The 21,426-nt window shown below is 51.4% G+C and overlaps 9 protein-coding genes across 9 annotated transcripts; 3 read left to right on the forward strand and 6 right to left on the reverse strand.

Moving 5' to 3' along the window:
- Positions 1-330: 330 nt before the first annotated feature.
- N7510_004759 (Bax inhibitor-1 family protein) lies at positions 331-1,304 on the reverse strand (the record flags this gene model as incomplete). The annotated part of the gene is made up of 3 exons (XM_056976685.1): positions 331-925; positions 1,012-1,082; positions 1,155-1,304. 3 exons carry the CDS (start codon positions 1,302-1,304, stop codon positions 331-333), a joined length of 816 nt encoding a protein of 271 aa, XP_056836641.1.
- A 327-nt stretch (positions 1,305-1,631) lies between these two features.
- N7510_004760 (SPX N-terminal) lies at positions 1,632-6,234 on the reverse strand (the record flags this gene model as incomplete). Its single annotated transcript, XM_056976686.1, has 13 exons — positions 1,632-2,630; positions 2,681-2,770; positions 2,821-2,994; positions 3,047-3,190; positions 3,237-4,155; positions 4,218-4,714; positions 4,790-4,844; positions 5,178-5,258; positions 5,363-5,561; positions 5,634-5,650; positions 5,701-5,935; positions 6,007-6,138; positions 6,219-6,234. 13 exons carry the CDS (start codon positions 6,232-6,234, stop codon positions 1,632-1,634), a joined length of 3,558 nt encoding a protein of 1,185 aa, XP_056836642.1.
- Positions 6,235-7,623: 1,389 nt separating this feature from the next.
- N7510_004761 (alpha/beta hydrolase) lies at positions 7,624-8,367 on the forward strand (the record flags this gene model as incomplete). Its single annotated transcript, XM_056976687.1, has 1 exon — positions 7,624-8,367. One exon carries the CDS (start codon positions 7,624-7,626, stop codon positions 8,365-8,367), a length of 744 nt encoding a protein of 247 aa, XP_056836643.1.
- A 401-nt stretch (positions 8,368-8,768) lies between these two features.
- N7510_004762 (uncharacterized protein) lies at positions 8,769-9,811 on the reverse strand (the record flags this gene model as incomplete). Its single annotated transcript, XM_056976688.1, has 4 exons — positions 8,769-8,876; positions 8,935-9,234; positions 9,290-9,482; positions 9,540-9,811. The coding sequence occupies 4 exons, from the start codon at positions 9,809-9,811 to the stop codon at positions 8,769-8,771; spliced, it is 873 nt and encodes a 290-aa protein (XP_056836644.1).
- A 1,180-nt stretch (positions 9,812-10,991) lies between these two features.
- On the reverse strand, positions 10,992-11,436 carry N7510_004763 (uncharacterized protein; the record flags this gene model as incomplete). Its single annotated transcript, XM_056976689.1, has 2 exons — positions 10,992-11,146; positions 11,346-11,436. 2 exons carry the CDS (start codon positions 11,434-11,436, stop codon positions 10,992-10,994), a joined length of 246 nt encoding a protein of 81 aa, XP_056836645.1.
- A 1,487-nt stretch (positions 11,437-12,923) lies between these two features.
- N7510_004764 (uncharacterized protein) lies at positions 12,924-14,855 on the forward strand (the record flags this gene model as incomplete). The annotated part of the gene is made up of 4 exons (XM_056976690.1): positions 12,924-12,996; positions 13,053-13,536; positions 13,592-13,989; positions 14,041-14,855. The coding sequence occupies 4 exons, from the start codon at positions 12,924-12,926 to the stop codon at positions 14,853-14,855; spliced, it is 1,770 nt and encodes a 589-aa protein (XP_056836646.1).
- Positions 14,856-16,745: 1,890 nt separating this feature from the next.
- On the reverse strand, positions 16,746-18,656 carry N7510_004765 (uncharacterized protein; the record flags this gene model as incomplete). The annotated part of the gene is made up of 1 exon (XM_056976691.1): positions 16,746-18,656. One exon carries the CDS (start codon positions 18,654-18,656, stop codon positions 16,746-16,748), a length of 1,911 nt encoding a protein of 636 aa, XP_056836647.1.
- Positions 18,657-18,806: 150 nt separating this feature from the next.
- On the forward strand, positions 18,807-19,654 carry N7510_004766 (SNARE domain protein; the record flags this gene model as incomplete). Its single annotated transcript, XM_056976692.1, has 3 exons — positions 18,807-18,841; positions 18,902-19,521; positions 19,578-19,654. 3 exons carry the CDS (start codon positions 18,807-18,809, stop codon positions 19,652-19,654), a joined length of 732 nt encoding a protein of 243 aa, XP_056836648.1.
- A 61-nt stretch (positions 19,655-19,715) lies between these two features.
- Positions 19,716-21,073, reverse strand: N7510_004767 (histone chaperone napB; the record flags this gene model as incomplete). The annotated part of the gene is made up of 3 exons (XM_056976693.1): positions 19,716-19,846; positions 19,901-20,755; positions 20,953-21,073. 3 exons carry the CDS (start codon positions 21,071-21,073, stop codon positions 19,716-19,718), a joined length of 1,107 nt encoding a protein of 368 aa, XP_056836649.1.
- Between the last annotated feature and the right edge of the window lie 353 nt (positions 21,074-21,426).

Consider the following 21,426-nt stretch of genomic DNA (forward strand, 5'->3'; position numbering starts at 1 on the left):
ATTACCTGACCAGACCATATATAAACTAATCCAGGGGGAATCTATTGGGGAATGAAGGAGCGTAGTATAGAATTCAGGGGTGTACGGAGATCTAGATCCAGATCAACTGCGGAGACTGTCCATGGCAACTAAGCAATGCGAGCAAAATATGGATTGATCAAGGTTAAGAGACTACAGCAGTTGGGCGAGGTGCGTTTGTAATGTCATATGTGTGTAAACAGAAAATAAAGCCAAAAGAGATACAATTTCTTATCCGAGAGGAAACCCGCTCCTCATCTGAACATCCAATCCCACCGGACCACCAACCAGATGCATTCTCTCTCTTTCTGTCTAGTTATTATTCGACCCATTCAGAATGCGCAGAATAGACAGGAACAAATTCAGCACATCCAGATAGAGCGAGATGGCCGCCGCAATCTCCTCCTCGACATGATAATGCCGCATGACGAGCTGCGTGTCCACGAGGATATACCCCGAAAACACCAGTGCACCGACGACGCCATACGCAATTTCAACACCGCTGTTGAAGGGCATGAACATAGCGACGAAGCCAAAGAGAATCATGAACCACAACGCGCCAAAGAGGTAGGGCATCCAGTTCGTGAAGTCGTACTTCGTCTGGCATGCGAAGAGGGTCAAAGCGATGAAGATACCCAGAGTCAGGATGAGGGCTTGCACGACAACCCTTGCGTCGTAGAAGGAGGTCACCACGCTGATGGAGTAGGCTTCTAGCACGGTGAATCCCGTCAGGAAGAGGAGGTTGGTCGGGTAGGACTTGCGCTTCCAGTAAGTCGCTAGCATGAAACCCAGCGCGCCGAAGACGGATATTATCATGAGCCAGAAGTTGGACTGGATCCAGGTGCGGTAGGTGGTGTTGAAGAAGGAGATGGAGCTCAAGACCGTGGTGAGGAGGATTTGCGCGGTTCTGGAGATGCGTGTCAGTTTAAGGTGACCTTGTCCATAACTTTGGGAAGTCATATCTGGATGTTATGAGAGAGGGGATGTTCTTACAAGATCGAGTACACCTTCCGCACGAACTGCATTCGGATATCAATGGTAGCCTCCGCCACCATCCCGCCAAACTATACCAGACACCCATGTCAGCTTCATCCACCACATAATAAACCCAACACTCTTCAGACGAGAAGACATACCTTGAAGTCATCCGGAACATTATCCCCTTCACTGCGCGGTTCCGTTGCAAAGTCATCAGTGGCCTGGTACGAAGGCGGCGCGTGGGTGTACGGGCGGTCCTCGAAGGAGTCCCGCTGTGGAGCGGGTTCATAGCGGGCATTCGCTGCCATGGTTGTTCGCGGGCCGACTAGTATCTGATCGATGAGCGGTATGTTGGAGCAGAATGGATGAGGGAGAGATGATGGGGCGAGGCTGACAGGAAGCAAAGAAGATGCAACGATGATGAGGCGCAGATGACATGCCTGAGTTAGGGCCATGTGACGTGAATCACGTGGCCCTCCTCCACACCTCGATAAGATAACAGATGTATACGTTCTGAACCATGATTCTGATAATAGTGATTGGCAATATTTATTGAGAGAATTAATTAAGCCATCTATGTGTATGAACTCCCATCATCAGAGATTCACAAAAGGAACCGCAAATGATGGACCAGGCTACTCAGCATGTTGATCGTGATGGGTACCGTCCGCAGTAAGCCCCAAGTCCTCATCAGTCATGTCATCTAGTGCCTCGTCTTCGTCACTAGTATCATCCGTGCTGCGATCCAAGCCGCGATGCGCCACGGTAGTACTCGAGAAGTAAGTTGGAAGACGGCGTCGCTGGAAATCCTGAGCGTGGGCAGAGGCAAGGGCCGTACCGACACGGACAACACCCGCCGAGGGACGACGGTGACGTGCTCGAGGACTCGTCCCAGAGGGCGTGCCGTGCTCAATGTCCTCGGGGGGCAAGAATGGCGTGGCGTCGACGGGCTGTTCCTGGAGCTGCATATCCTCAGGAGACTCGCCGCCGTCGACGGCTGGGGTGACTCTGACAGGTGCAGAGGCCTCGTATGGAAGGGGCACATCTCGCGAGGCGCGGAAAAGAAGCACATTCGTGCAATGCTCGTTCTCGACGCGAAAGATGGACCAGATACCGCGGCGGCAGACTTCGGTGAATGAGACCACAAAGCTGAGCACGGCCGAGTGCTGGATTTCATGGGTGAAAATGGCGTAGAAGATCCAGTTGAAGCGGACGACCACATCGACCACCATGGCTGCGTAGTAGATCCACGCTTTGCGAAATGCGAGAACCTCACGGAGAAGCGGGTGCTTGGAGTACGGGTTGCCCAAACTCCAGTCCATGATCAGATCCCACACGGAGGTATAAACGGCGTTGAGGAGAGCGAAAGTGATGAACGAAGCCTGGTATCGCTTGTCACGGTCGATGCGATACATACTCAAGGTGGCGTAGTAGAGGACACCAAATATGTACTTGCCCAGATTGAGAAGATGGGGAAACGCATTTTTGGTGTCCACGTATCGACGGATACACTGGAAAGCACGCCATACTGAGGGGAGGCAGGTGAAGAATCCCAGCAGTCGAGAGTGCGAGGAGTTGCATTGAGCTGCGTTATTCCAGTGTACTGAATAAAGGCAAAAGAAAAGCGCAATGTTCTATAATGGAGTTAGTATTCTCGTGGCCCAAAGAAAGAGGAGTGTCTTACCCCCATCGCATAGGTCTGAGAGCAGTACATGTCCCCAAGGAAGAAATCACGGAATTCAACTGGGTAAATCCCGGCAAGCAAAAGGCGCCACTGCATGAGTCAGTCACGATTGTCAGGAGTTAAAAAGAAGGGTTGCGTACATTCGAGAAAGCCCACCACTTTCGACTCCGATGGTAAAGGATACGAGCTGGCAAGAAGATGAAGATGACCGTGATGCCAATAAGCACGACAGGCCAGTAAATGTACATGGCATTAGTCCACGAAAAATTGAGCCACATGCAAAGGCCCATCAAGCAAAAGAAGAAGGAAGGAATCTGCGAGCAATATTAGAACCCCAAATCTGTGTTGTCCCGCCGAGGTGCTTACCTCTAGCAACTGACGCGACTCCAGTGTGTGTCTAGTATCATATTCAAAAACAAACGCATAGTTGATCTTCGACTTCGTCCAAATCATGCAATCCACGCAGAAGAGCAAGACGTGAAACGTGACCAGGAAATACCCGCCGTAAATCTTTTATTTATCAGCTGTGGACTTGACCGATAAGGAGGGTACTAACCTGAAGTAAATAGCTCGTGCGGGTATGGATCTCACTATCTCCAGAACTTAGGTGCTGAGCAGCATATACCAGTCCTTGGATAGCGAACAATGCCCCGGCCATCAACATCAGTCCCGCGCGGAACGTGCTAGGAGAGTAGTCCCCAGATTTCATGATTGTATGTCGAAGCTTCGATACCGCGATTTTGCGATTGCCTCGCTCGAAATAGCGGGCATACAAGTCTTCGGCAGTGACCATCAGACTCTCAAGCGTCTCACTCTGCACGAATGACGCCTTATTGATCTTCTCTGACATGTATCGGAGAGGAGGCCGGGCATTAACTGCTTTGTCGTACTTCTTGTTGATTTTCCGAAAGGCGGTTCGGTTCAAGTAAGCATATCCCTTCAAGAGTTCCACCCCACGGTAGAATTCTTGGAGGGCATGCTTCAGCTTCTTTTTGGCTGTGCGGTAGGACACCTCGTGGCTATGCGGGTCATGTCGCCGCATAAAGTCCCTGCGGTTGACAATGAAATCATGATTTCGCCCATGCAACCCTGGAGTTGCCATCTCCGCCAAAGCCTCAGAGTTCTTGCCGAACCGGGGTTTCCCTGTCAGAGTATCTTTGAGACGATCATTGAATTTTCCAAACCCATTGGATCTTGCCTGCATCTCAGCCTCATCATCCTTTGCGGCTCGTTTGGCGGCCATGAATTCTTGAATCCGCTGATCCCGCATAATATGCAACTGCTGGCGAAGAACCTGTAGGCGCTGTAGGGCTTCCTCCTCCTTCATCTCATAGAAAGAATCGACCTTGGATAGCTCGCTATCCAGAAAGGCAAAGAATTCATCTTCTCGCTTCTCCACGTCGGGGTGGTAATTATATTGTGTTCGCTTGCCCGGAGATGCCCCCTCTGCGTTGGAAAAGACACGGCGGAGAAGGCTGGATGTGCGATTCCCCGGTTCATTTTTGTTCGAAGCACCGCCCCCGGGCTGCTAAAGGACTGCTGCTGAGTCAAAGACGGCCTTCGCGCGGCAGATTCATCGCGCGCAGGCAGATCTCCAAATGTAGCGCGTCTGGGCAAGATCGGTGATGGTGTTTTCACCTTATTGGAGAGACCGGCGTCGCCTTCCGGGGGTCCATACTCCTCTTCCGGATCCAGAGCCGGGTCTGGGAGCTCAAAGGATTCGGCATCCGACCCTTGTCCGTGGAGAGGCGGCGTTGCGATGATACTCCCATAGCTCCGGTTCCCCACGTGTGGTGAGGGACGCGACTTTCGTGTCCGCAACGGCTGTCTTTCGGCTCGTGGGTTCGGCGTGGAACGAGAGTTGGTATTCGATCGGGGTCGGTCCAGAGGCTTATTCGAGTTGGACGGCGCGAGGTTGTCGGGACGGGGGGCTCCCTGGGCGGCAGGGGTGGGTGCTCGGAGAGACGGAGTGTAAGGACTGCGCTGGGCCTTTTGCAGGGCGCGTGTGAGGGCCTTGACTTTCTTCTTGCCGGTCTAGATGCGGGTGTGTCACGGTTGGCAACCAGGTACGAATGCTTCAGGTTGTGGCACACGGAGAGAAGAGCGTACCTTGTAGTCCAGATACTTAGCCCGCCATTCGGGGACGAGTTCGTGTTCTAGCTCTCTGTACGGAGAGTTGGGTCAGCCACCGGAATGCTCAGTTGGGGAGAAGCAACCAACTTGGCGAATTTCATCGTGGGCCAGCAGCTTCACGGCATGATCTCCGAGAACAACTGGACGAGCTGGGCGGGGGAGGCGGATTGGACGGTCGAAAAAGAAGGGAGCGATCCCCGCGCGGTCGGAGAATAATAATCGAGGGCACGCAGGATGTGTTTTTGGGAGGATGCAGCAAACGGAGAAAGAAAGAGGAAGTTAAAGAAAAAGAGAAGGACACAAAAAACCTGCTGTACCAGATACTTCAGCCGCCCGCGCCTGTACCATGGCCATTCCCTGGTACCCGGTACTTGCAGAGGTACGGATCGAAGCAATCAAAGCTTCCGGACGCGCACGTGCTGCGATGAGCTCATGGCGTGCTGGCCTGAGGCATTCAAGTATGTTGAGTTGGCTTCACCTTCTTCCAACTACAACAACACTCCCACGAACCCTCCCCGTACATTGTATGATTACACTATAATCACCCACGTTTGCCACGCCTCCGTCTCAATTGCAATGGCCGGCGTATTTGCACCCCCGCTATTCGAGCCAACAAGTCCCCGAAGGTGACGAGGTCTGCATCTGGACTGGAATGCAGGAATGTGCCCGGCGCTTCTCATCGGCGACGACGGGTTGGCGAATGCAGCCCTGTCGGACTTTTCCCGGACTTCCGGACAATTATTGCGTACTACAGTCCGTATCATCTACATCATCACCAAGCAGGTCCATCAAGGCATGGTTCTCATTGTCCTGTACATACAGAGAGCACTGGAGAAACTATTTCACATCAAAAAAGCAGGTCATTCATTTCCACGCCTCGCATTTACCAGCCGCGGCGCTCCTGGCGCTCGTGGCGGCCGTAGCGCTGAGGGTCGTACTGGTCCGCACCTTGGCCCCGGACGTAGTGCTCATCGTACATGTGCTCTGCGTTGCGCTTGGCGTGCTCGCGGGCCTTGAGGCGGTCAACCTCATCCATGCCCTTGGTCTCGGCCAGCTTGTCCACCTCCGCGCCGACCAGGCCGGCGATGGCCTCCTTGGCGAAAGAGTGGCTGACGGGCTTGCCTGGAGGGGAGGGGTTATGTTAGCGACTATTGACGATGATCCGTGGTGATAGGGATGTATTGTATACATACCCTCTTTGCGCTGGTGGTCCTCCCAGAGCTTCATGCCCTCGAACGAGGCAGCGCCGGCAATGAGCTCATGCGAGAAGTGGCTCTCGTGCTGCTCTCCACCGTACACCTGACGGTGAGCATCGTCGGATTCGCCTGCATCGATCGTCAGTATCGTGCATATGTGTACATGTGCATGCGGCAAGGATGGCAGGGACGTGCAGAGCGAGACTTACCCCAGCCGAAAACCATTGTGAATATGAGAAGGGGGTGATTGAAAAGTGGTGAGATAGAGATGGATGAAGAGCGTTGAGTGATGAAGAAAGAACGAACCCAGAGGGGCGAGGAAGGGATTCTTATAGGTAGCGCAAGCAAGCAACCGCTGACGACCGAAGACTCCAGAAGACACCCTCCTCCATCTCGTCAGGAGCTCTCACTGTCTCAGCCGGGTCCCACGGGCTCTGAGTGTTTGTTGATAGGCGCCAGCGGCCCCATGAAAGGCGCTGGACCACGGCTCGCTCGCAGGGCTGCGTCGGTATTTGGGCCTCGCTAGTGGGGCAGATCGTATGGGTCGCTAGGGTATGTATCCGAGCTGAGCGAGGAGCACGACGATTGCCCATTCACAGCGTTCCCCGTGGATGAAAGTGGCGCCCTCTGTATCGCCCAGTGGCGCGTACCAGGGGATGGCGGGGGCCTAACTATACACTCCCGGTACTGTTGTGAGGACCGTGTTGAAACACAAGCTACATTATTATTATTATGATTATGATTATTATGATTATTATGATTGCCGTTGATCAGCACAGCATGCAAAGCCCGAAGAGCCCGGCGGAACACTATGCACTAGCGGTACTGCCGATGTACTAGCACATGCACAATTGCATTATAATCGCCGACGCCAAGAACCGCCGAGCCAAGAAATCCAAGCTTCCTCTCCGAGGCTTGTCCCTGCTGCCCTATGAGCGATCCGGCCGGTCTCGACATGGGGTACAGGATGTCTTTGCGGAGTGTCACTGGGAGTAAGTAGCGGTGAGAATTGAAGCGTGTAGCGGATTTCAAGCATAGTTGAATTGACGCCGCTATGGACTCTAGAATCCTATTACGTACTTTTCGTGTGTGCCGTGGCTGTGGCTGTGGTGTGCTGTTGGTTGCGTATTCATCAGCCACACTAATACGAACGGCGGGAGGATGATCCTTAGCTAGAGCACGGAGTACATATGGGGTACATCAGCGGTCCCTGTCCTAGTGGCAGTGGAAAGTCAATTTGCGTATTCTACGTCTCTGAATGCAGGCCAAGAGCACCAAAGAAAATCATGTCTTGATTGATATCCTTCACCCCTAGGTCGCTGGAAGTCGATCGATGAAGCCATGCAATATATTACTAGGCCATCATGAAACAATCCGATGTCATGATTCCACTTGAAACGCAATCCTGAATGGCTTTGCCGATGTCTCGCCAATGTTGATCCCGCCAGGCAGCCACGATACCACGGCCGTACCACGGAGAATACCAATCCACTATCCTCGTCAGCCCCTCCATCAGCTGCGCCACACGCGGCGGTCCTCCGGTTCAGCCCCATCCTTATTATTAGGATTGCTCTCCAAATAGACCCAGTGTACAGCCACCACCACCACCACAACATGCCCACCAAATCACCCTTCCAATCCGACTTCCCCTCCGCCCTCACCCTCACCATCACCCACCCACCTAGCCCTGCCCAGACCCCAGCACCAAACATCCTACTCCTCCTCCACGGCCTCGGCGACACCGCCGCGGGATTCACATCCTTCGCGCGCGCGCTCCACCTCCCCGAGACAACGATCGTCACCGTGCAAGCGCCCGCCCCGCTCCCTTTTGACCTGGGCGGCTTCCACTGGGGCGACGATGTCTCCTTCGACTCGTCGACGGGAGCGCTAGACATGGACGCCGGGTTCACACGCGCCACGGCATTGCTAGTTAATGATGTCGTGCGTGACACATTGATGGGTAAATGCGGCTACCGGCCAAGGGAGATCATGGTGCTTGGGCTCGGGCAGGGCGGGATGGTTGGGTTATCGCTGGCGCGGGCACTGGGGAAAATAGAACGGGAAGAAATGGGCGGGGTGGTCTCCATTGGGGCACCATTTGCGCTGTCTGAACAGTCGGGCGGTGCGAAGAATCGGACGCCTGTGTTGCTCGTTGCGGGACGGGATTCACTGGTTGTTTCGGATTCGGCGGTGCGCAGAACGAAAGAGGTATTTGAGTTTGTTGAGTTGAGTCGGTATGCGAGGAAGGGCGATGGCATGCCTTCGAATCGTGATGAGATGCTGCCCGTCATGCAATTCTTTGCGCGCAGGCTGCGCAGTCGGCAGGGTGTGCCGGAGGGCAGTGTGGAGATCGGTTGAGAGTGATATAGGCATCCATGGGTGGCATGTACATTACTAGATATTTAGACAGGACTAATATAGCGATATTCGATACCAGATATATCAACGTACACTCACAAATTATCCAAGATCCCCAACCTGAAAAACGCTAATCCAAATACAGGATAGTAGTCGATCCTCGGTTTCCCAGAATAGATATTGTATCTTACATGAAGTTTGCGAGATCTTGAACACTCATCTGTTTCTTACCAGTAATGTGTAGCGCACTGGATCTTGGGGTTTTTGGCATATATGCACAAGTCATTTATTGCAATAACACTGACTCGTTAGAGCTATCCGAACCTATCCAAACCATGAAAACTATCCCGATGTGCTCAGTCTCCCTCTCCCACCTCCCAGCTCCAACATGTTACCACACCTCAAAGACACTGCGAGTAGTACGCATTTCCGTACTTGCAAGTGCCAGAGGCACAGCAGGTTGCTCCAGTCCACCCAGTGCCACCGCATTGGCCGTATAGAGCAGAGCACTAGTTACGATCAAAGTCAATTCTTCGTCCACAAGCACAACATTCAATGTCAACTTACACTGCCAGTAGAAGTGCTACCAGAAGCGGTAGTGGTAGTAGTAGTAGTGCTACCACTGCCACCACCACCACCACCACCAGAAGAAGATCCACCAGACGATACGGTAATAGAAGAAGAGCCGCTACTCTCATAACCCTCAGTGACCAAGATCTGATAGTTGAATGCGCCCATATTCATGCCAAGTGCGGCCCATGCATTGAAGTGGTTAGCTGTGGTGACGGTACCGCTGGATCTCTTGCTTTGACGGATCGACCAGTACTGGTTGAAGGTGGCCGTGCCGCTGATTGAGGGCTGGTTGACCTGTGGATACACTAAGAATAGAACTATTTTTAGACGACCTAGGATAATCACTAACCTGTTGGTGGGTGTAGATGTCATACGTAGCGCCATCGCTGTTGACGGTTCCCATGTGGGTCATGCTAGAGCCCGGGTCGTAGTCTCCGTAGCTTTCCATGATGTAGTACTCAATCAGGGGGCTAGTGGTCCAGCCATAGACGGCCAGGTAGGCATTTCCATTTGGACTGAAGGTACCGGAAAATGAGATATCCCTAGGGAGGTGTGCATGTCAATGACCTTGCTCATGTGAGCTTCTTAGATCTACTTACTGCGCGCTGCCTGGATTCCAGCCTTTTCCACAGGTAAAGTCACCGCCGTTGGCGTTGGACCAAGTGACGCTGTATTCACCACCAGCACCATTGGTGTAGTCTACAGTGCCATCTCCATTAGTCCAGAAGGAATAGTAGTAACCGTTATTAGTGCCAGTCTGGCTGGTAGTGATCGTCTGGCGCTTAGACATATCTCTAGACACGTCACTAGGAAGGCCCTGGGCTACCAGGATAGTGGAGAGGCCAAAGGCCAGGGAAGAAAAGGAGACCATGTTGTTATGGAGCACAGTAAGACAGTTAGAAGTAGAAGAGGTTGTTGTTGGTCATCGAGAATTCTGCAAAAGGCGATCATCTACCTTTATCCTTCCTTCGACCATATCGCCGGCAATATGGAAGTTCCCCAGATTTTGCCATCGGCTAATCCTTCAGGCCCAATTACGGAACCACTCTGCAGGCAAAAATAAATCTGTCGATGGGCGCTGCCAATGCGATCATCAGGCTAGACGAAGATGTATTTGCCAGCATTTTAGCCTATGGCTAAAAGAAAACAACGTGTTACATGGCTGGAGTTCAGGCAGGTCGGGCCGAAGCTTACTTGAAGAGGTAAGGGTCTGTTGCCTTTTGAATTCCTTGGCTTTATACTCGAAATGTTTCATGTCTTACTCCCAAAGTCTGATATTTATTCCTATAGGTATCTCCTGGTCATCGTTCAATCTGACCCTCTTTGTCCCGAAGACAATAGTATAATATTACTCTATGCATTTATATTGAGGCAAATAAACCATCCCAGGACTTAAAATCAACATTGAAATCTTCCCCGCAAATACCCCTGCCCTAGTCAGTGATCATTAGGGAAAAAACTACCGAGGAACGGAACTCTGCAGAAGTTGTGCAAAAGGATAAGCATAGAGTTCCGTGACGAATGCGGGGCAATTGAGACATTATGGGCCAGCGCCACACCACCCCTGAGGACTAACAATGGCCTACCAAACTCGATGTTAACATTTCATGCTGACGGTCAACCTTCTGTCTAATCCGCACAGTGGGGTATTTTGTGTGAAGTACCCGGATCCTTATGAAGAGATGAAACAGATTTAGCCTATGGTGATGCCATTTGTGAGGAGTGAGCCCACGTGCCTACTTTCCCAGCAAGCCAAACAAACCTTTATAAATGAGAGGCTTGCTTCGGCATACAGTATCTCGAGTACCATAAACTTTATGAATTCTTTGGTGTGACGTCGATGAAAACTTGGAAGGATTTATTGTTGCTGCGGATGGTTTCATCAAGCAAAGTGGCGCTGGGGCAAAATCGACTCTTTGTCAAAGTCTATCTCGATTCATATGTATATATTAGGGCTTATTGCCCGCTTAGATGTGCAGTTTGCGTAATAGGAAGAACTGTCTTCTCGTGAGAATCAACAATAAAGCTATTATCAATTATTTGTTCGGACTCTATGGATGGGACCACATGCTATCTAATGGCCGATCCGAAGACGTTACTGAGCCCAGCGGTGCGCCGCTGCTGAGACTGTTGGTCTCCCCAAGGACGTACAGCACAGTGGTGAAGTTGCGCAACTCGGTAGCGAGAGTGACGTGGGTGCGAGGCTCTGCATAACAGAGCTGTAATTCATTAGTGTCCCTTACAGGCTGACGTCGAGATTAGTTGCCGATCCCATATAGTTGCCAGATAGAACATAATCAGGTTGACTGGTATTTTGCACAAAACCAACAGACCAACTCACTCGTGCACCGATATCTGTGTGGTATCATGCCGCGAATTCTGCCCGCTCTGGAACGCCGTCAGACCTGAAAACGTTTTGCCGAGATCGGTGCCGCCAAAGCTCGGCGCAAAGAAGCCACTTGACTGTGTAACGAGCTGTGGGCAGGCACTGGCCATCACACCTACAGCTACTTGGCTGCCCTGGAGCTATTCCTCCACATATTCTCTAACTGTCCTGTTAGCGGGTATCCTGAAGTAGTTAATGTAATGATCTGGCTCGTTCCCAACTTCGAACTTGAACAAACTGCTGCCGAGAGCCTTGCATGTAAGTTAGACCTCGATTATCCGAGTCGCCGTCTCTGCGGGGCCGTTAATGGCCAGATTAACACCTGGGATGTACCGAGTGCTGGGGAAGGTGTCGAAAGATGAGTAGAGCGAAGGGCCGATGTAGATTGGAGGCCGGTGGTCGTCCGGTTGCTGAGCCGCGGGTATACTCGGGAACAGTTAGGGATGCATTGTAATGGATGCCGTCTTTGACTAAGGGTTAGATTTAATATGAACAAGACTAAGTCTCTCACTGAAGCGATGAGAAGAGCACACAGTGCGTATTTCCCCCCACGCGAACCACGGGCTTCAACCCCGTCATGCGACCCAGGTTAGACAAGAGATTGATAGAGAACTGGTTGGGCTGAGAACGATTCCCTAATGTATTGAACGGTCAGAGGGAAGCATCCTTGCGATGGTCAATTGGAAACAGACGGCCCTGCAAACCATGGAAGATGGCTGTACTCAATTGAGAACGAAGTAAAATCCCTCCCAACAGGAACTGCTTGCTGGGGAGAAGAAGGCGAAAGCTGCGCTTGAATCGTCGAAGCACATTGATAAGACCGGGCGAGGGCAAGCAGATAGACGAGATATGGGAATCATGTCTGCTGTAGTGGTGTCCTCAATGTGTGACGATCGAAAACTACAATGTTGATTTCGAATTGGATCAGCCTTTAGGTCTCTTTCTAGGATCGGCATGCGCAGATCGAAACCCCACGATGCAACAAATATTCCCATGTCTCGGTAATCGGCAATCTTTTCCTCCTATCCCATCTTTTATGCGGGGCATTCACAGGCTATGTCTAAATGGTCGTCAGTCAACGGAGAAATGGGCAAACTAACAGTCAAGAACAACAGTTGGCGAGTGATGTAGCGTGAGATAATCACACTGAAGAAAATCCCCCGCTTGCTACCCCGCCTTCCATGCCATGTTTATGGCACTAGTAATATGCAAATTGATCACATGAAACTGAATATCAATTTCTGCATTTGAAATAGGACAATAACTCTGAATGGCAATCGTTTTCTGCGCTACGGGCTGCGGATAATTGCGTGGCCGAGAACGTTACCCTCTCGCAACACACAGACCGTCAGACATTCGTTCTTACAGCAACCTAATTGACCGTCCCCTTGTCATGCTGAGCTGGATCAAGAGAAATACCCGTCCGTCGGGTATTAGTAGATGCAAACCACAGCATCACATCGGGAAGCCGCAATGCTGTATGGTAGTGTATAAAAGTGGTGCTCAAGTTCCGGGTTGGAGGGTCGAGGAAATCTCTGTAGCTCGCAAAATTTGTTTAATTCCTCATATTGATAGCTTGACCATGACTTTATTTGCAATGTACGTAGCTAGAGCTCCACTGTTGCTCTTAGCAGCCAGCACTGTCGTTGCCAATCCTGTGTCTCGGGCTGGTAAGCCATTTCTCTCATCTGCGGCAACATCAATTGGACTTGCTAATCCAGAAAAGCCGCCCTAAGCGTTAGCGTAATTCAGGCCAATTCCTCGACCAGATGGTTCGAGGGCAGCTCTGAGGTCCAGATATTCGATGTGGCCGTCAAAAATACAGGCAATACCTGGTTGACTACGCAAGACAAGCTCACAGTATATGTGGACTCTCCCGGCTTGATCACTGCACGGCCAGCTTCAGTGAAACGACTCCGGCCCAATGACACGGCTATAGTTGAAGTTGGCGTGGTCAACAAACCCGGTGTTGCAGATGGATCATCAGGCCCAGCAACTGTTGTCGCAGAATGGGAATCCCAAGGTAAAAGCTCCCTGGACATCGCCGCCACATACGGAATTCCCACCTACGATCCGACGCAGTCGTCTGTGGACCAGCATGAAGCTCCGGACTGGTGGAGAAAGGCAAAGTTTGGCATTTTTATACACTGGGGACTTTTCTCAATCCCCGCCTGGGGAAATGTGGGCGCCAATGAGAGCTATGCCGAGTGGTAAGTGGGGCATGATATGATTATATTAGCGTTACTACATTATTAACCAAGAAAGGTACTGGTCTCATCAAATGAACCCCGAGGACCCGACTCAAACATACCAGTGGGGTCTGGAGCACTATGGGCCACTATTCATTTACGATGACTTCATTGCCAATTTCACAGCAGACCGCTTCAATCCCAAAGACTGGGTCGACTTATTTGCCGATGCCGGCGCGCAATATTTCGTCCAAGTCACCAAGCACCACGATGGGTTTGCCTTGTTCAACATGTCTGACTCTATCTCGGAGCGAAACTCGGTAGCACAGAACCCACACCGGGACTTCCTCAGGGAAATCTTTGACGCCGCAAAGCAATACCAACCGCATCTCCACCGAGGTACTTATTACTCACTGCCAGAGTGGTTCAATCCGCTCTACACCCCTTATACGATGGATGGTGAATTTGGTGTTGGTAAGTGTTCCGGAGGAGGGTTAAAGGAGTCCTTCTACTAAGACTGTTCAGGTCCCCCGAAAAATCCATATACCAACGAAACTGTGCCATACACAGGCTTAGTTGAGGTTGGTGACTATGTGGCCGACTTCCAGCTACCGTCGATGAACATCCTCGCCAACGACTATGACACAGACATCATGTGGTGCGACATTGGCGGCGCAAACATGGCACCGCAATTCGCTGCACCATGGATCAACGCTGCGCGACAGCAGAACCGCCAAGTGACCATCAATAACCGCTGCGGCGGCATCGACGGCGATTTCCAGACGCCAGAATACGCCTCTTCCACACTGTTAACAACCACACCGTGGGAGGCCACTCGTGGGATGGATCCGTTCTCGTTTGGATTTAACGCTGCGACCCCTGACTCGACCTACATGACTGCCTCGGATGTGGTCACGTCGCTCGTCGACATCGTCGCCAAGAACGGGAACTTTCTCTTGGACATTGGGCCCAGAGGAGACGGCTCCATTGCTGATGTTATGTCTAGTCACTTGCGAGAAGCGGGCAAGTGGTTCAAGGCTCATTCGGAAAGTATCTTTGATACCAAATACTGGCCCAGTGGACCTGGCACGGGTGTCTTTCGATACACCACTACTGAAGAAGCCTTTTACATCCACGTTATGAGTCAGCCTCAGGGTGTCCTCGTCGTCCCTGATTTAGTGCCTTACCTTGCCGGTGACCGCGTCACTGTCGTTGGGGGCTCTAAAAGTGGTGCTGTGGTCCCGTCCCGGCAACTGGCAAATGGTTCTTTGGTACTTGATGTCAGCGCTGATATCGGCAATGCTGACCAGTATACCTGGACCTTCAAGATCACGTACTAGCTTTTCCAGTATGAGATATTCCTGTTCAGCATCCACCTAGTCTCCCTAATGCTTTTTATGGTAATTAGGCCAACTCGGAATACCCGAGTCATAACGTGCCAATACGAACCTAGCCCCTGAGGTTGTGAGGCGCTCTTAACAGCAATCTCTTTGATAGTTCTTCAATTACTGTAATCACCTCAATTGGTTTCCTCAGCACTAGGGCGTACAGATAGCCTGTGATGCGACACAAGATATTAGCAACAGATTTGAGTCTCAGTCATGTTATTGATCGATTTTTGCGGAGTGCTCCACAAACCCTCAACAGTATATCCCTGTAACACGTGCTTAAGGGAAAGTGAGGCGGTCGGTCAAGATACTCCAAGTAGTCGAAGAACTTCGCGCCCTAATCGACGTAATCCGTACTATCATGGGGAATAGGGATATTTTTCCGCGGGTAATTTATATACACCTCGATCGCTCGGAAACTTGTAGTCTTGCAAATGTCGTTCCCTGGGTTCGGAAAATTCATTTATCGGGTGTTTTATAATAAACCGATTTGAGCTGCCATATGTTAATGGAATTTATCCGATGTATGCTTAACATTCATACTGCAGTAAACCTTCTGCCATAATTCAGAGACCATAATTCAGAGAAAGACACGAGACACTAGTTGCGGGAGGAAAGGAGTTCGATAAGGTTGGCAAGGCTCAAAGTCGATGTTGGTAATTCAACTGACCCAAAAAAAGACGAATAAATAGCCCGCTATAAAGCGTTTATCATGCCCAAACAACATCTTAGAAGCTCTAAACGGAGCGCCAAGGTATAGGAAAATCGAATTAGGTCACCCACTAGAAAACTTAAGGTATCTATAAAACCTCTTCGGATGTATGATGTAGCTTCGAGAGCATTGTTGAATTAGTTGATTCAGATAGCAATTCTTGTGAAAGCAAAATTTTTGTTCTCTTGACTCATTCCCGAGCCCCTCTTGATAGGAATTATGTTTCTGACTATGCGTTCACGATTTGCTAGACCGTTGGTAGTATACCATCTTCGATCTGAAACAAGACCCATCAAGTCAAGTTGTAATATCTGCCAATTCACTGGAGAGTCAGAACTCCTAAGAATATCTAACTCGAAGAATAAATCTTCTTTTAGCCGCCTTCGCCAAAACCAATCAGGCAACTTCCACTGAAATGCGGAAAGCATATTGCGCAAGTTTTCAACATCATCTGAGTTGTAGTCAACTGGGCAGACCCACTCAAAGATCAAGATAGTAACTTCTATCGGAAGCTTGCTGGAACGAGAATATATCGGGTGACTTGGGATTGCGCTTGACTTCACTTACTTGGTACGCCATTGGCCTAATAATTATTTAAATATTGAGATACAGTATTTAGCAGCTTTGTAGATACGTATAATAGCATCGAATGAGTCTTACAAACGGTGGTTCGTATATCTCCTAATAAAGCCATCTTTAAGCTATATCTACTTTATAAAAACTTCCTCTCTAATGATGGATGGATGAAAGGTTCTCAGCAATTAGCGAAATCTCTAGACAAATGGGCCGGCTCATGGGTTTTGTCAAGGTTAGACTAGGCCTTTCCCCTACTTGCGCCTGATATGCGGAACGTCCAAGACCTCATGAGTGGGCATATCAGGATCAGGTCACACTGATCTACTAGATAACTGAAGAATTGGGTCGTTCGCTCTTCTGACTGATTTATTTGATGTTCCAAGAAGTCACTTTATTGTGTCTTATAAACAAAGCCTTGTTCTGTATACCAAAGAGGCAAGGCGTGACCCTCGCTTCGCCCAGCGACTTGAAACGAGGATAGACTTTATGTCTAGAAACAGGATAAATCTAAGTAATGTATATCTTCTATGTTCTATGGTCATACATGTAATTACTCACTTCTTGATCCCAACAACAGCCAAGTTCCGAGGACTATACCCATAATCAAACACCGGCTCAACCCAACACTCCTTGACCTCGTCATGCTCCCGCAAGAACTGCCAGCGGTCCACGACGATAATCGCCTCGACAACCTGCGCGCTAAACGCCAGCAGACTCCACACCACGCTGAGATTCTTTCTCGTACGAGAGTACTCGGTCTCGTAGCGGTGAATATCTTCATCGGACATGCTGCCCAGCTGTTCCTGTACCTTGGCACCGTGGATTTCGTCGCGGCTCAGTCTAGCGACTGCCGCACGCACGTACGTGGTGAAGGATTCAAAGGCGGCCTTGCGCAGAGATCCGACGATCAACGCTGTGGTGCCGGCCTCGCCCCGCCCTGGCTGATCTCCGTATAGGTCTGTCGGGTTGCCGGGCTTCGGCACAACGTTGCGGTCGACCAGGATACGCTGCAGGAGGGCTCGGTAAAAGTTGCGCGTGAAGAATCCCTCGCTGTCGTCATGGCCCCAATTGTAGGGCGCTTGGACGGCCAGAGCACGCGCCGTAATGTTGAGTTTCATGCCCTTACCGCCGCTGTGCTCATAGTCCTCGTACAATTTGGAGATAGGAAATCCGTGCGGGTCGTAAGAGGTCCCTGTTTCTTTAAGCCGCGGATGAAGGGATCGCAGGATAGGAAGCTTGTAGGTAGCCGGGCCGAGTCGTTCAGTCAGCAGATTGTAGCAGCAGCCGATCATGGCAATGGCTACGACAGATGGGTTCATCACCAGAGATCGTACACCATGGTGGACGAGATTGCCGCATGAATGTAAAGATACAACCATGACTCGGGCGTTGCTTTGTCTCTTTTCGTCGACCTGCACTGTAATTTCATCGCTTGTTCCATTCTCGGCCACCACTGGTGAAGGATCGACAACATGTTGGATGATCGGTTGCAAATATCCATCCTGAATCTCGTGTTCGATATAACTGAGGTGGCCTCGGGCATCGGCCCTCTTTGGCTTCTCAACTTTCTTTTTTGGTTTGTTCTTCCTGATACTGCCCAGCAGCTCATCCGGTTCCAAGCTGATCTCCCCCAGCATTTTGAACATAGTGATGTCCTCATCTCCAGCAGTGTCTCTCTCCTCGGCTGGTTTCTGTGGGTCCGCGTCTTCTGGCTTCGAGACATTTACTTTCTCTTCTGAAGACACCTCAGGTGAACCATTGCAGTCATTGCAGGACGTCTTGCGGGTATTCACGTAGATGATTTTCTTCTTGGCCGCCAGTTTGGCGTGAACATCCATGCCTTTGGCCCCGCTGATATATTGGTGTCGTCGTTCAATGGCGATAATATGTTTATGGTACGGCGCGCTGGCCAGTGTCCGCCCGAGATAGTTCTGCCCGGATCCAAAGTCAACAATATGTGACACCGGTTCGCCACGATGCTCTTCCACGGTATCGGACAGAGACCCGACATAGCGTGAGAAGTTCTCGACCTCGTGTATTTTCTTCTTTTTCATTCCCACCTCAAGATGTCGAGGCAGTGGGCTACTCTGTGCTGGAGTTGTAAACTCCCGCCGAAGACTCAGTCGGCGAATGTCATGTATGTAGTCCAGAAGTGTCTGGGGAGGGAACGCGCCTCCGTTCCATGTGGGATTGACACTGGGTTGCTTGCGCAACGGCTCAATGTCTTCTCGCAGGAGTAAATGGAGAATGTCGTGAATGCCATGAGCTTCAAAGAATGTGCGCCAGTCTTCGGGCAAGAGGGTAGTGTATAGATCGGGTTCGCGCGTCAGAAAGTCGAGGATGTGCACGCCGCCGCACAGGTTCATGAACTGGACGGACGAGGTCGCGAAGGACAGGAGGGCATCGATATATGTATCTGGGTCCTTCCACTCGTCTGCGAGTGGAAGGGGATCGCGGCGAGCCATACAGGATGGAGTTGCAGGCAGGATCTACTTCTTTTCTTTCTCAACTTTTTTGACTCCAGGCCTACGTGCTGAGTCATCCCCGCATGCCCTGGTCAACACTCTGTGGCCTGCCTTCCCCGAACTCTCCGTCTCTCATTCCATACCGCAACCATGGAAAACGCCGACCCTTTCCTCCAAGTCCAGGCGTGAGTAACCATTGTCATTTGTTTGTTTATTTAATCCATCGGGCTGACTTTGAAGATCAGGGACGTCCTATCGACGCTGCAGTCCAGCCGGCCGCTGTTCTCCTCATACCTCCGTATCCGGTCACTGGCCAAAAGCCCCTCAAATCCCGAGCTGAAGCAAGCCCGATCCGAGCTCGAGACCACACTGACCGAGTTAACCGCGGATCTGGACGATCTGATCGAGAGCGTGCGCGCAATCGAGCTCGACCCCTATCGCTATGGCCTGGAGCTGGAGGAGGTGCAGCGGCGCCGGAAACTCGTCGACGATGTCGGGGCAGAAATCGAGAAGATGCGCCAGGAGCTACAGCAAACCGTTTCGACTGCAGATGCTGCATCGAACTTACCCAACCCGGCGGACTTTGACGCTGCGCTCGACGAAGAAGATCAACGGCGCGGCGGGGACGATTACTATGCTTCTATGGAGCAGCAGCGCCAGACCGAGCTGATGCATGAGCAGGATGAGCAGCTGGACGGCGTGTTTCGGACGGTGGGCAACCTCCGCCAACAGGCCAATGATATGGGTCGCGAGCTGGAGGACCAGGCTGGCATGATCGACGAGGTTGACACATTGGCGGACCGCGTGGGCGGCAAACTGAACACGGGCATGGCGCGGATCCGACACATCGTACGCAAGAATGAAGGTAAAGACAAAAGAAATGGGAATCATAGAATTACTGAGCTAACTTTTTGGAACTAGACACAATGTCCTCCTTCTGCATCGCAGCGCTCATCTTCGCCCTCGTCCTCGTATTGATTCTTCTCATCGTTCTGTGATCTTCTGTGCGGATATACCGGATCAACAATCACGGAGCATGGCATTTCGGGGCAATTAGATTTAGTTGCGAGCCTTCTTGCGCGGGCGCGACTCCTCATCACCCTCCTCCTCGTCGTCCTCGTCCTCATCCTCGCCCATAATCTCATCGATGTCAACGTCGGAGAGCTCATCGGCAATCTCGAACGATTGCACTGAAAACAAAACAAAATCAGCTTGGGCCTTTGACAGCAAGAATTCCTACTCACCGTAATACTTGAGCGCATCGGGCCAGAGGTCCTCAGCGATGGCAATGGCTAGCTCCTCGCCGTCCTCGAAGATCTCAGCCTCCTCGAGGTCGTCGATAAGATCCTCGAGATCATCGTCATCGTCATCCTCCTCGTCTTCACCCTCGACCTTCTCGCCCTTGGCGATCTTGGCCCACCGCTCCGCGTCCTCCTTGTTGGCCTCCTTGGACTGCTCGGCAGAGACATCACGGCCCCGGTAGCCGAAGAAGGCAAAGAAGCTGATACCGGCAGGGCTGGGCATGTCATCCTCGTCATCCTCCTCGTCCTCATTATCACCCTTCAGCGCCTCCGCCTCGGCAGCCTCGACCTTCTTAACGAGCGCCTCGTACTCGGGCAGTGCCTTGCGGTCACCGCCCTTCTTCTTCTCGGCATCGAACAGGTCGCAAGAAGCATCCAGCAGACCCTTGGTCAGATCCATGTCCTTCTTCCAGTTGATGCGCACAGGGTCGGACACCAGGCCCTCCCAGGTGCGGCGCTTGCCGGATGAGGTCTTGACGATCTGCTTGCGCCAGTAGAAGTCCTTGACCAGTTGGGCATTCTCGAAGAACGGGTTCTCCTCGCCGGTGTGGAAGTCAAAGGTGAAGCGCAGACTGCGTGGCTCGCCCTCGCCCTTGTCGTTGACCTCGAACCGCTGCACAGTCAGGTTCTTCAGGCTCTGGCCAAGCGCACCTGCGTCCGTGGGGAGAATGTACTCGTCAATCTCGGCGGGAGCATTTGAGAACACGCGGATCCAGAAGTCGCTCTGGATCTCTGGGCTGGTGATGATCTCATTGCGCTTCTGGAACAGGGGCTTCAGGAGCGGGACCGACTGGCGCACTGATTGGGGAGAATGTTAGCTTTAGTTTCGTTTTAGATCGTAGAAACGCAGTTTCCTGTCCATCCATATCCTTCGCACAGCAATTGCCAAGCTCGTAAGACCGACCAGCCAATTGCGGGGCCCGAGGATACACACCGCAAGACTCTCCAAGGAACATGCAAGGAGGGTATATGACGGGGAGATAATAGGTACATACGCTGCTCAACCTCAGCACGGGTAAACTCCTCCTCGATGAGCGCAATCTTCCGTGCAGCCTCACGAGGGATCGTTGGCATCTCCACGCGCTCGAGGAGGGACTGGTCTTCGCCGTTGGACATTGTGAATGACTTGCGATTGATTGGGATAAAAGATAGGTAGGTTGGGATGAGAGTGAGGGAGGTGAAGTGGGTATGAGAGATGAAGAGGAAAGAAGAAAAAAAAGGTGGGCAGGCCAGAAGAAAAGGGAAAAAAAAGCTATCGATGGATGCGACAGAAACTTTTTTTAGCCGGGCGGAGAGCTCTGGGTGTACTTGTAAATACTTTGAGATACTTTGCGTTTCATGTTTGTTATTATGGAAGAGCTTGTACTTTAGCGTACCTCTGGGTAGCTGGTGTCACAGGCAACGGGCCGGATTTGATGACGCGGTGGAGCAGGTCGCATTGACCATCGAGGCCTGAGGTATCTCTTTTT

This window comes from Penicillium lagena, assembly GCF_028827675.1.
Source record: "Penicillium lagena strain IBT 129212 chromosome Unknown utg000002l_segment0_segment0, whole genome shotgun sequence".
Taxonomy (NCBI): Eukaryota; Fungi; Ascomycota; class Eurotiomycetes; order Eurotiales; family Aspergillaceae; genus Penicillium; species Penicillium lagena.